Source organism: Schistocerca gregaria, chromosome X (assembly GCF_023897955.1).
Source record: "Schistocerca gregaria isolate iqSchGreg1 chromosome X, iqSchGreg1.2, whole genome shotgun sequence".
In the NCBI taxonomy this organism is placed as follows: Eukaryota; Metazoa; Arthropoda; class Insecta; order Orthoptera; family Acrididae; genus Schistocerca; species Schistocerca gregaria.
In genome coordinates, this window is record NC_064931.1 from 650,153,379 (window position 1) to 650,166,405 (window position 13,027).

At 43.5% G+C, this 13,027-nt stretch overlaps 1 protein-coding gene across 1 annotated transcript in view; it reads right to left on the reverse strand.

The window, feature by feature from the left end:
* LOC126298861 (uncharacterized) overlaps positions 1-13,027 on the reverse strand; it is a 148,615-nt gene that overhangs the window by 107,361 nt on the left and 28,227 nt on the right. The window contains exon 2 of the mRNA XM_049990370.1: positions 5,730-5,815. Coding sequence (XP_049846327.1) covers positions 5,730-5,815 — 86 coding nt within the window. The remainder of the gene's footprint in view (positions 1-5,729; positions 5,816-13,027) is intronic.

Genomic DNA, 13,027 nt, shown 5'->3' on the forward strand with positions numbered 1-13,027 from the left:
CTAAGCCAAAATCACAAAAATCAGCAGGTGGCCATATGCGCATCTCTGCTTGCTCGTTATCCGAAAAGAAAGGAATGGTTGAGCCCAAACAAAGGAGCAACTCCCCATACAAAGACCTCCGCACATCCACAAAAGATAATGCTATGCACCTGGTGGAAGTGCGACAGTGTGGTGAACTACGAATTACTTCACCGAGATGTAACCATCAACGCTAGCATTTATTGTCACCCACTGAGACGTTTTGCAGACGCAATCTACGACAACGACCAGGAAGACAGCGGGAAGTGATGCTACTCCACGATAACGCCTGCTTGCATTCTGCTAGATTAGGTTTTTTTTTTTTATTTTTTTTATTTTTTTAAGGAGGATTCGGATTGGGAAGTCATTCCGCAATGCGCACCCACCTTATTCACCTGATCATGCACCCTCAAATTTTCGCCTTTCCGCTGTCAGTCGAACAACTTTCAAGAAACTTCCTTTCCGGATGAAAATGCATTCCGTCATGGCTCGACGAGTTCTTCGTCTCAAATCCACGTAGTTCCCACACTCGAAAAGTTACTCCAGTGTTGGCAGGCTGTTGTAAATAGTGAAGGAGAATATATTATTGATGACTGAAGTCTCTGTTATGTGTATTTGTTGTCTTCGTCAAACTTATGAAAAAACGCTACGAACTTACGCACTAGCCTAATAATGATTACTTTTGTCAACGGGTGGGGATAATACGATAACGGTTGCAGCTATACGCATTAGCTGTGTGTTGATGAAGCACAAAATACACTATGAACCTGACCTTTCTTCGAGTGAGATCATGATTGAGTGGTGGTGGATTATTGGAACGATTCGCTACTGACTCTCAGGCGCTAAGACACAATTAATGGTGAGATGCTGTTGTGTTGGCAGAAGAGCCAACACCGTGTTACTAGTGGAGGCCGAAATGGACGCGTTTTAGCTCACGCAGGCTGGCGTGAGGGGGGAAGAACTATACTGACGTGAGGTCTGCAACATGACAAGGAATTAGAATTCAGAAAGCGGACGTAATTAGTTTGATACTTAACTTTAATCCATTAATGATGAACGTCGCTCTTGACGGTACATGACTCACAATATTATCTGTTCAGAATACATTCATAGTAACTGAATATGACGCCTTGTTAGGTCGTAGCAAATGACGTAACTGAAGGCTATGCTAAACTGTCGTCTCTGCAAATGAGAGCGTATGTAGACAGTGAACCATCGCTAGAAAAGTCGGCTGCCCAACTGGGGCGAGTGCTAGGGAGTCTCTCTAGACTAGACCTGCCGTGTGGCGGCGCTCGGTGTGCAATCACTGATAGTGGCGACACGCTTGTCCGACGTATACTAACGGGCCGCGGCCAATTTAAAGGCTACCACCTAGCAAGTGTGGTGTCTGGCGGTGACACCACAGATGCAACTACTCCTTGACCGCTGAACTACGTGGGAATATATTAGTTACTTAGCAGAAGTTGGATCATTTCAGCTAAATTAAACGGAGGCTGTTTTCCGTGCAATCCTAACACCTGATTTCTACTGATCTATGTCTGCTATGTAACTCTTGGTTTTCCATGCATTTCATCTATCAGACGATATGTTGCCCCATGCGCCGACAGCGCTACTACAAAAACTGCTTATCGGCAGAGATGGACATTTCCGCATTCATTCAAATGGTTCAAATGGCTCTGAGCACTATGGGACTTAACATCTGTGGTCATCAGTCCCCTAGAACTTAGAACTACTTAAACCTAACTAACCGAAGGACATCACACATATCGATGCCCGAGGCAGGATTCGAACCTGCGACCGTAGCAGTCGCGCGGTTCCAGACTGAGCGCCTTAACCGCTAGACCACCACGGCCGGCCAGCATTCATTGGATCTCTCACTAAACAACTGCTGCTTTTCAAGTCTATGAAGTAAGACTTTGCCCTGTCAAAGGTTCATAAACTCATCAGTGGTTTTAACATCTTACCCCGGCACTATACCAACTTTTCCTCACCAATTTGCTTTACATTGACAGTGTGTGTAGGGCACAACTAAGACTAACGTCTGTGACCAACAAGATGCAGTTCTCAAACTTCTTTGAGAGAACCGAGTTTTAAAATTATGGGTGTGCTTATGCTGTACGCTTTGTAGGGCCGCGCGGGTGCACGGCGTCTGTAGGCGATCGAGTAAGCGCCTAGTTTCACAACCGCGAGGCCTCCAGATCGAATCTCGCTGCCGGTAGCTCTTTTCTCATTCCAGTGTAATTCTAACAACATATTTATTCTGACAGTGCAAAGTATCAGTATTTAGTAATTCATTTACTATTTTACTAATCTATAACACGAAGAAAGGAGAAATAGTTTTTCCTCCCTTAAGGAGATTGGAAACAAGAAAAGGATTTACGTGAATTTTCATCAAATCAGTGTCGTAATTCTATATATATCATTGTATCTACATCTGCGATAAGTATAATGTGTAACCTCTGCAGCACTGCACGAATCGGGATGGTACTGATCGTAGAAACTTGGAAAACAATAATTATTGCGATATACAATAAAGTAATGGACTCCGAATTTCTGCATGTCCATGATTTTTTTAAATGTGTCCATTGCAAACCAGACTTGGTTTACAATGATAAACAGTTCTCGATCGTCCCACAATGTCGCGGTGCACCACGCGTATCGAAGAATAGTACCGAATATTGGTGCAGATGACTAATAAAAAGAAGTCGTATTGGCAGTGAGATTCGATCCAGAGACCTCGTGCATGTGAAACTAAGCGCTTACTCGCTCTACTGTGGACTCCTGGAATATCAGCAACCATACAAAGTATACAAGCACGCATATAATTTTCAAACTGTTTTCTCGAAAACGGTTGAGAGTTACGTCTTCCTATTTACACATGTCGAAGTCCTACTCGTGCCTTACGCACCGCGTCAATACGAATTAAATCGGTGAAGTTCGTACGGTCTCCTTATTGGAGTACTTTATTCGATACAGATTGTCGCAATTCTATGAAAATGGTGTTAATTTGCCGATGTCTTTAGAATGTCTGTCATTTGCTTGCACCGATATATTGTTTCTGGAAATTCCACGACTGTCTTTCTCTCAGGGTACTCAGTCAGACATATAAAATCTTCAACTTTATCCAGTTGTCAGCATCCGTCAGTGATTCGGATTCCCTGCCGAGCCCGAGTATGGAAGAAGGACCAGAGATACTCAGGCTTCACACTATGGCCGCAGCTTGCTCTCGCGAAAGGCGCCACCGCCGCAGGGAGCGTGTCATATGGGCTAATCCACTGACATGACAGAGTCGGTAAAATGCCGTGGTCCCACAGTTGCCCGACAGTTTTCGGTAGACTCTCAAGCCTTCGCTACATGCCGTTGATAGATTGACTGACCTTACCTGTGTTTGTTTTTCGGTTCGGATGGCTCCTTGGACAGTTTCCGTACGCTTACGACTACTTTCGCTATACTATGGACATTCTGTCAACAACCACAGTAACCGTCTGTTTGTTCCAGTAGTCTGCGGCGCCGCAAGAGCGAGTGATCATAAACTGTGTTCCACCTACGCCGACTAGGATACAAAACAGTTACTGTTTTTAGCCATTTATCCCCATCTGCTGGGAAAATGTCTGTGCCAAATACTCAGTCTTTTGTGGCAGAATATATCTATGCAATATACGCTATGTGACCAAAAGCGTCGTTATTAGTTCCAAACACACCAGATACGAAGTAGTTAATAGCGTATATTAACTCGATTTACTGCTGCTATAACCTTTAATCTTAGGGTCCTCCTTGCACTAAATTATAATTTGTTTCATTTCTTCCTGGAGTATGATGAGTAACTTTTACCACAGTTTAGGCCGAATTACAGGTGTCTTTCTTTCTACCAGCACTTTAGGTCATTTCAAGTGTGTTCAGTAGGACTCATTTGGTGCTTAGAGTGATTTACTGCAGCAAATACATTAGATTTTCTTCGAACCACGACGCTATCTGTACATACGCATTATCAAGGTATAATTCCAAATTACTTTAAAATTTTTGAGTCGGAATATTGTTTTAAAGGTAAAAAACTGCCCTTGATAAGTATGATTTATTTGCTTTACGTTTAGTATTTTGTACACTACCTGAGCTACCATTTATGATAGCGTTTACCCGCCCGTCGTAAATCAGCGTTTTCCAAACTTATTTACATCTGAATTTTTTCCTTTTCGTTTTCAACTTTTTGTTATTTCACCTAATTCTTTGCTTATTCCGACAACAATATGTCTCCAGATCTCATGCTGTTGAGGATCCTGGCTAACCGACTTATGCCATTACCAATAAGTTTTTTAAGAGACGTTTTCTCTCTCTATTGAGTTACCTTTTTATTTTGAAATGTTGTTTACTTGAAAACTCCAAAGCTTCAGTGTAAGGGAAAAAAGCTAAGAAAAATGAGAAGCAGTGTTCAGTGTTAATGTGGCTTGTAAATTCTAATCAGCTAAATTGCTCCAATGGCAATTTTTCATTAAACATTTGAGAAATTCTTTGACCAGTACTTTAATAGTTTATAACTATGTGGTATGAGACCTATTGAGTCTCAGTTTACTACGTAAATGGAGAGAGTCTAGTGGAACATGGGATAGTCATTATCGAAAAATCTAGGTGCATCTTATAGGTTTTATAGTTGTCTAGATTTCCATACTCCAAAACCAGGCCAATATCGGGATGGATACATAACTGATTCAGTCGCCAATTTCTCATCCTACCCTAAAGGGAATTAGAACAGCATCAAAGGAAAACCGAAATGGTTATTTTACCTTTTTATGTAGTGTTGTTATGTCAGACGGATGTCACCGTGTTGGTATAGCTTCTGTTTTATTACCTTAGTGCCAAAATATTACAGGTAGCTCAATTTTTTTTAATTGAGTCAAATAGGGAGCGTACTCAGTTTATGTTAGGATAAAGACACAAGAAAACAGGCCGTGACTTTAGGGAAATCATTATAAAACGGAATCAGGACACTTAGTTGCCTCTTCCACCCGCTATGGGGTCTGCCACTGGCAAGCTCACGTGTCACAGAGTTCAGCTTTTCGGAGGACTAAGTACTTCGTTCAATTTCTGGATAACCGAGGCTGCTGACGCACGTCCCAGGATTAGCAGTGCCAAATCCATGCGGTAGACGACCGGCTCATCACAAGTATTTAACCGATAATGGCAAGGGTCGTGCTCGCTCGCCATACGAAAACAGGACAAGACACTCTGTAGGTTCTGGCTCCGTAGCTGAGTTGTCAGTGCAGCTAACTGCCATACGGAAAACCCGAGTTCTAACGCCGGTACCGACAGGGGTTTTGCCTTTGGGGGAGGACTGGAACAGGGTGTACTTAGCCTTGTCATGCGAATTGGGGAGCTATTTGAATGAGTAGTAGCGGCTCAAGGTCACGAAAACTGACCACGGCGGAGCAGCGTGGCGCTGACCTCACACACCTCCGTATCGCATCCAATGACGCCATCAGCAATGGATGACACGGCGGTCGGTTGGTACCAATTGGCCCACCAGTGCCTGTGGACGGAATTTTCGTAGTTCTACTATTTACATTACTACATCCCGTGTTAAGGAGCGATATGATATTTATTTAATGTCGTAAATTTACCAGTTGAGCTAAAATATGAAATTATTTTCTCTCTCTCTCACTCTCTCTCAAGCGTAATTCTATTATTTATTAAAGCGAACAAACCCTAGTTTAGCTTACCACATCATCATCGAAGCCCTGGAGCTGTTGATCCGGTAGTCGCTCGTAAACGATCCTTCCAATACCTTGGTTGCAGGTCGTTTGAGCTGTAACAAATATTTCATATGAGACATTATTAACATGATTTGATAATTAAAACATGGTCCAGGTAGGCTGTAATATGTTTATTACCTGTGCAATTAGGCAATTCAACCGTGCACTTTGTACAAGCACATACACTATGTGATCAAAAGTATCCGGACACCCCCAAAAACATACGTTTTTCGTATTACGTGCATTGTGCAGCCACCTACTTCCAGGTACTCCAGATTAGCGACCACAGTAGTCATTAGACACCGTGAGAGAGCAGAATGGGGGGCTCCACGGAACTCACTGACTTCGAACGTGGTCAAGTGATTGGGTGTCACTTGTGTCATATGTCTGTATGCGAGATTTCCACGCTCCTAAATATCCCTAGATCCACTGTTTCCGATGTGATAGTTAAGTGGAAACGTGAAGGGACACGTACAGCACAAACGAGTACAGGTCGATCTCGACATCTATCCAGACCATCACACATGAATTCCAAACTGCATCAGGATCCACTGGAAGTACTATGACAGTTAGGCGGGAGGTGAGAAAACTTGGATTTCATGGACGAGCGGCTTCTCATAAGCCACTCATCATGCTGGTAAATGCCAAAAGACGCCTCGCTTGGTGTAAGGAACGTAAACATTGGACGACTGAACAGTGGAAAAACATTGTGTCGAGTGACGAATCACGGTAAACAATGTGGCGATCCGATGGCAGGGTGTGGGTTTGGAGAATGCCCTGTGAACGTCATCTGCCAGCGTGTGTGGTGCCAACAGTAAAAATGTGTGTGTGTGTGTGTGTGTGTGTGTGTGTGTGTGTGACTTAACTGCCAAGGTCATCAGTCCCTAAGCTTACACACGACTTAACCTAAATTATCCTAAGGACAAACACACACACACACACACACACACACACACACACACACACACACACACGCCCGAGGGAGGACCCGAACCTCCGACAGGACCAGCCGCACAATCTATGACTGCAGCGCCCTAGACCGCTCGGCTAATCCCGCGCGGCGTCAGCAGTAAAATTCGGAGGTGGTGGTGTTATGGTGTGGTCGTGTTTTTTATGGAGGGCGTCTGCGCCCCTTGTTGTTTTGCGTGGCATTATCACAGCACAGGCCTACATTGATGTCTTAAGCACCTTTTTGCTTCCCACTGTTTAAGAGCAATTCATTGATGGCGACTGCATCTTTCAACACGGTAGAGCACCTGTTCATAATGCACGGCCAGTGGCGGAGCGGTTACACGAAAATAACATCCCTGTAATGGACTGGACTGAACAGAGTCCTGACTTGAATGCTATAGAACACCTTTTGGATGTTTTGGAAGGCCGACTTCGTGCCAGGCCTCACCGACCGACATCGATACCTCTCCTCAGTGCAGCACTCAGTGTGGAACGGGCTGCCATTCCCCGAGAACCCTTCCAGCACCTGATTGAACGTATGCCTGCGGGAATGGAAGCTGTCATCAAGCCTAAGGGTGGGCCAACACCATATGGAATTCCAGCGTTACCGTTGGAGGGGCCCCAAACTTGTAAGTCATTTTCAGTCAGGTGTTCGTATACTTTTGATCACATATTGTATTTTAAGCTTAACACTTCATTTCACATTATATTACGTTGCTGGTACACGTATACAGGTATATGTCGTATTTCTGTGAGTATGTGGTACAAACACATTGCAATAGTGTACATGATGCGTGGAAGCTGAGAGATACAGTGTTACTATCTTTGCCAATTGCTTATGTTCGCTGCGGACAGTTTTTAGACTTTCACCACCATTCGTAAGAGGACACAAGTATGTGCACTTTCGCTTCAACGACACAACGCCGGCATTTTGTACTAACAACGATGCACCTACAGAGAAGTTTGTGCTATCGAAGCATCCGGACCTCAGCGATAAAATAGATTTTAACAGTAATTCTTGAAAGTCTGTAACTCCCATGTATAAAACAGCTTCATGTGTCTGATTACGTTAAAATGTATGAATGGGTTAAATACTTGACTTTAAGCATGTAAGCGAGGAGAAGTTTAGGAAAGGTTTGAAATGATGCATATCTTGTTGGAATTCGCTAAGTGCTCTGATTATGAATCACTGGATGAATATAGTCTCGGTAATTTGCGCCGAATTTTAAGTAAAAGCTAGTTTTTCTCGCCTCTCAATGTTTGTGACGTCATATCTCCTGAACTGTGTGCCGTACAATAATATAACTTTGGAGGTAAATTCAGTGATGTATGTAGATACTGTCTGCAAAGTGTATTGCAAATAGAGATAGCAGCAAAGAAGTAACAAATTAAAACGTCATGTCTGACGCTGAAGTTTGACAACACGAACAGCGAAATGGTAGTAAGTGATAAACGTTTTTCCTTTCATCATTTTGTGGGGGTGTCAGCGAGAAAAAACTTTCGTAAAGGTTTAAAATTATGTACAAAGTTTGGTGCATGTCCCTAAGTGCTCTCACTCTCAAATACTGGATGAATAAGTCCGGATATTAGAGCGCCATCAGTTACACTACCTCCACACAAACACACAGTTTCTAGCTGTAATATTTGTTTTATTGTGTTAATTTTTTTTACGTAAGATTATACCTCTTATTGATTACATTATGACAGCATTTAAAATTTTTAAATGAAGTCAGTAATTTCGAGAAAGACTTAAAACCAATTTTTGTTGCCCATAGAAGCCTTTAGATAGGCAGTCTGCAATTGGTTTTCGGTTTTGGGATACTGGTTTAGTAAAATGCACTGGGGTGCAAAATTTAAGGACGAAAATAACTCTCGCCTGGTGTGTCACTACCAACTGATATACCTCGAAGAAACTTGGACCATACATATAAAGAACTGCTACATATAGTAAAGAAGGTAACTGAAAGAAATACGGAGTGAGGCGATCAGAAATCACACTTTCATTCAAAGACTATCATTATACTAAAGTCATCGCAATCTATGATAGTCCCTGGGAACTCCGGCAGGATATAGTTCTTAACAGGGTGTGTGATTCCCATGGATGGCAGTGCATGCCCGGCAACGTGCTCCTATGTTAGCGCCAAGGTTGGTAAGGTGTTCCTGTGGTAGGGCATTATGTTCCTCCACTAGCGCCGCTCACTGCTGCTGGACTGTCTTTGGTGAACGTGAACGCGCTGCAGTACGTCTGCCCAACGCATCCCACACTCACTCTATGGGATTTAAGTCGGGGGAACGTCAGGCTAGTCCATTCGCTGAATATCCTCTCGTTCCAAGATCTCTCCCATCAGACCTGTTCGATAAGGTCGCACCTTATCATCCATAAAACTGAAGTCGGCGTCGAATGCACCCTGTCGCACATGGGGAAGGAGTAGAACGTCACGATAACGTTGACTGGTGAGCGTACCGAGTTCAAAGATTTGGAAGTCAGTACGGTCATGCAACTTTATGTTTCTGCATACCATAACAACTGGACCACCAAAGCGCTCATTTTCGACATTGTTCCTGGTGCATTACGTGTTCGCATCTCTCGCCATGTGAGGGTACGTCTAGAAGTACTACTCAGGCTGGATCTGTTCATATTCGAGAAGAACACGCGACCTGACTCCTAGTCGATTCTATTCCTATTCCCTTGGCACCATCCTAAACAGTGCCGCTCATGTATGGGGTCATCAGAACACAACATACTGGTCGTCGGACAACGATACAACGCCCATGCAGCCGCCGTGCCACTGTGGTGCTTTGCAGTCCTGTTAAATGTGGTTGCAATTACACCCGTTGTTTCGCGTGGGTCGCTTTCTAGCTGTTGCGCAATGTAGCGGTCATCTGTTGCTCTAGTTGGCCGTGATCGACCACGTCCTATCCTTCGGGCAACAGTGCCTTTGGTTCGGAACGCTCCCAGTGCACCTGAAACAATTCTGTGAAAAATACCAAACACCTAGACTGCTTCGTCCTTCTTTCAATTTCCCGATGATTCTTCCTGGTGTGAAGTAATACTGATGTTGTCCCCAGGTCATATTGTAATGAAGAACATTACCACAGTGCACCGTAACTGCTCGCTGATTTGCTCGCTGTATTTTCCGTTCCTTCAACTGGCTCGTGTTGCGGGCCAGCCCCATTTGGTGCTATAGTCACCCTGACCTGACGCTATGTGACGTCCAACTTTCTGTGTACGAGTGTGAGACCGTTGACAAAATGCTCCCATACTTACATTCATTTCCACCAAATAGTTAGTGTTATGTTCCTTTATCTTTCAACGACCGTGCCGAGGTAGGTACACCGGTTCCAAAAGTTAAGCACCGTCGTGCGTGGCCAGTACTTGGGTGGGTACCGTGCGAGTACGCCACTTGCTGTTGCCGAATTTCCCTTTGTCTCTACGGCAGAGGGGACAGGAGGGGTGGTTGCATAATGTCTTTGCGTCAATGTCCTAGATATAATTCCAAACCTCTCCGCAGTGTCTCATGAAGTGAGGGCAACTGACACTGTTGATCCATCCGTTGGATGGCGACGTTAAGCTCGGCTGTCCCGTTGGTACTCTTGGAAAGGAATAGACTGTGTGCTGGCACCGGGTTTCCCCCTCAGTCTTCTCTCATCTTCAATACGAACACACATCCATTACAGTCGCCTACTCACCTTCACTTAACAGAATGGCACACACAGATCTCATAGTTCCCTAAAGAGAAGGTGCCTGCTGGCGCGAGAGGTAGGGAAAATCTATCCAATTAGGCGGCTGAACATGCCCCTAGGGGTTTCCCGGCCATTCACGCCATACGACTTTACTTTTTCACTTTTTCCTTTATCTAGCTCACGCTTCATTTTGCAGAGCATTGTAGATGAATGACCGAAATGTGTTCTTTACAATGTTGAGGATACATGATGTATAGGCAATCCTGTGAACTGTTGTGGAAAATCCATGTTGTGATCACCCTATACTGTACACTAAATTACAGGATAGAAGTCACATGTAGTTTTTAGTTTGTTTGTGTCATGAGAAAACCGCGACTGTGACTGGTGTCCCTAACGCACATGTGATGTCGAATTATGGGCTAACCGGTTCGAATCCTGATAAGGAGAGAAAAGTTTTGTAATGAGGATAGGCGCCATGTTCAATTTCTATTCACCGGAATGCGAGAAAGTATCCAAGGTTAAATCTCAAATAACTCAGCAGTGTCTGGTGGAATGATGACTTGTAATGTTCGAGAGGCTTAACTAAACATGTTGTATGAAAGGAGTAGTTTATATGTTGTCATCGGGCTTAAACTTGTCCCTTTCATTCATTTGCACAGCAATTCATAGCCACATATAGAACGCAACACTGGACAAAATGGGACCGATTCCCTTGAGGATAGAGGAGGATTTCTAAGTGTAACTCAGCAGAAGCCACGAAAAGTGGTCACAACTTCTAGATTTGAAAGCAAGCTTCGACAATATCTTGGGGAAAACGTCTTAACGCAGTCTACATAAGATTAATCATCTACCTTAACAGCGGCTGTTTTCTTTTATACAAATTTCGAAGGTACTCGTTAAAGGTCGCCTTTAGCGATCATCAGCGTATTGCTACACAACTGAGTCAAATGCATATTGTTTCGATCACCGAGAAGCGATGGTACTCAGGGGCCACATTACGGTTAGTCTGAGTATTGTTTTTAGTGGCTTTCCTTATTCATACGGGTGAATTTCGTGTTTTATTATTTTGCTCTCCCATTCAGAAACACTCAGAAAATAGGATGAACTCACAATCTGTGATTACGGTTCAGCATCAGCTATAGAATATTTCAGAACAAATAAAAATTTGTATGGACCGGGACCCGAACCCGGATTTCCCACTTATCACGAGCGATTGCCTTACTTTTTTTCGTTTTAATTGATCTCATTTCGTTCTATATTGTTCGCTGAATTTGTTCGGGGCGGACGTCCGATGACACCCGTTAACTCTGACCGAACACGCTGAGCTACCGTGCCGGCATGCATGTCCAAACGAACTTGGCATCGTAATTGGAATAACACATACACTGCAACATGATATTCTCATGATTCTCGCACAGGTTGAGATACTGTTCTCTCTCGTCGTGTCGCCTCGCCATTGCTTGAAATACTGTAGTGCAGTGTTTGTGTTGTCCTATGTAGTCAGAAGCAATGTCCCTTCGGACAGGACTCCAATAACAATTTCCGGTAACAGTTGCCTTATTTCATTAATTGTCAGCAGCAATCATCGATATTGCATTTAAGCAGATTCTCTCTTATCGGATAGAAATAGATGAAATATTAAGAAAAGAGTGAACATACGATTTAAAAATCGAAGGTGAATAAGAAGAAAAAATTAATTTTTGGAGATAATAGTCAGTCTGTGAAGGAGAATTTTTGAGAATCACTCTGATATCTAGGATAAGGGAGCTGAATAATAGTTAAATATTTCTACGACACGACACGCTGAACGTGCAATTGCAATTAGTGTATTAGGTATCAAGCCGCTATGATGAGTGACTCACCTACGACTTCACTCTAATACCGATATCAGCTACTTCCTCGAGCTTACCCTAAATCCTTAGCTGCAGCATTGCTCAGTTAACAGTCTTCCCAGTTGCAATTTCCTTGTATTAGCACTGTCAATGTCTACTGCGTTGTAATTTTTAACACGATTTATAATGGTCTACCGTGTAGTACCGGGTGATCAAAAAGTCAGAATTAATTTGAAAACTGAATAAATCACGGAGTAATGTAGATAGAGAGGTACAAAATGACACACATGCTTGGAATGACATGGGGTTTTATTAGAACCAAAAGCCGACCGCAGTGGTCTCGCGGTTCTAGGCGCGCAGTCCGGAACCGTGCGACTGCTACGGTCGCAGGTTCGAATCCTGCCTCGGGCATGAATGTGTGTGATGTCCTTAGGTTAGTTAGGTTTAAGTAGTTCTAAGTTCTAGGGGACTGATGACCACAGCAGTTGAGTCCCATAGTGCTCAGAGCCATTTGAACCATTTAGAACCAAAAAAAAATACAAACGTTCAAAAAATGCCCGACAGATGGCGCTTCATATGATCAGAATAGCAATAATTATATAACAAAGTAAGACAAGGAAAAGATGATGTTCTTTACAGGGAATGCTCAATATGTCCACCATCATTCCTCAACAATAGCTGTAGTCGAGGAATAATGTTGTGAACAGCACTGTAAAGCATGTCCGGAGTAATGATGGGGCATTGGCGCCGGATGTTGTCTTTCAGCATTCCTAGAGACGTCAGGTAACCCCAAAGCCA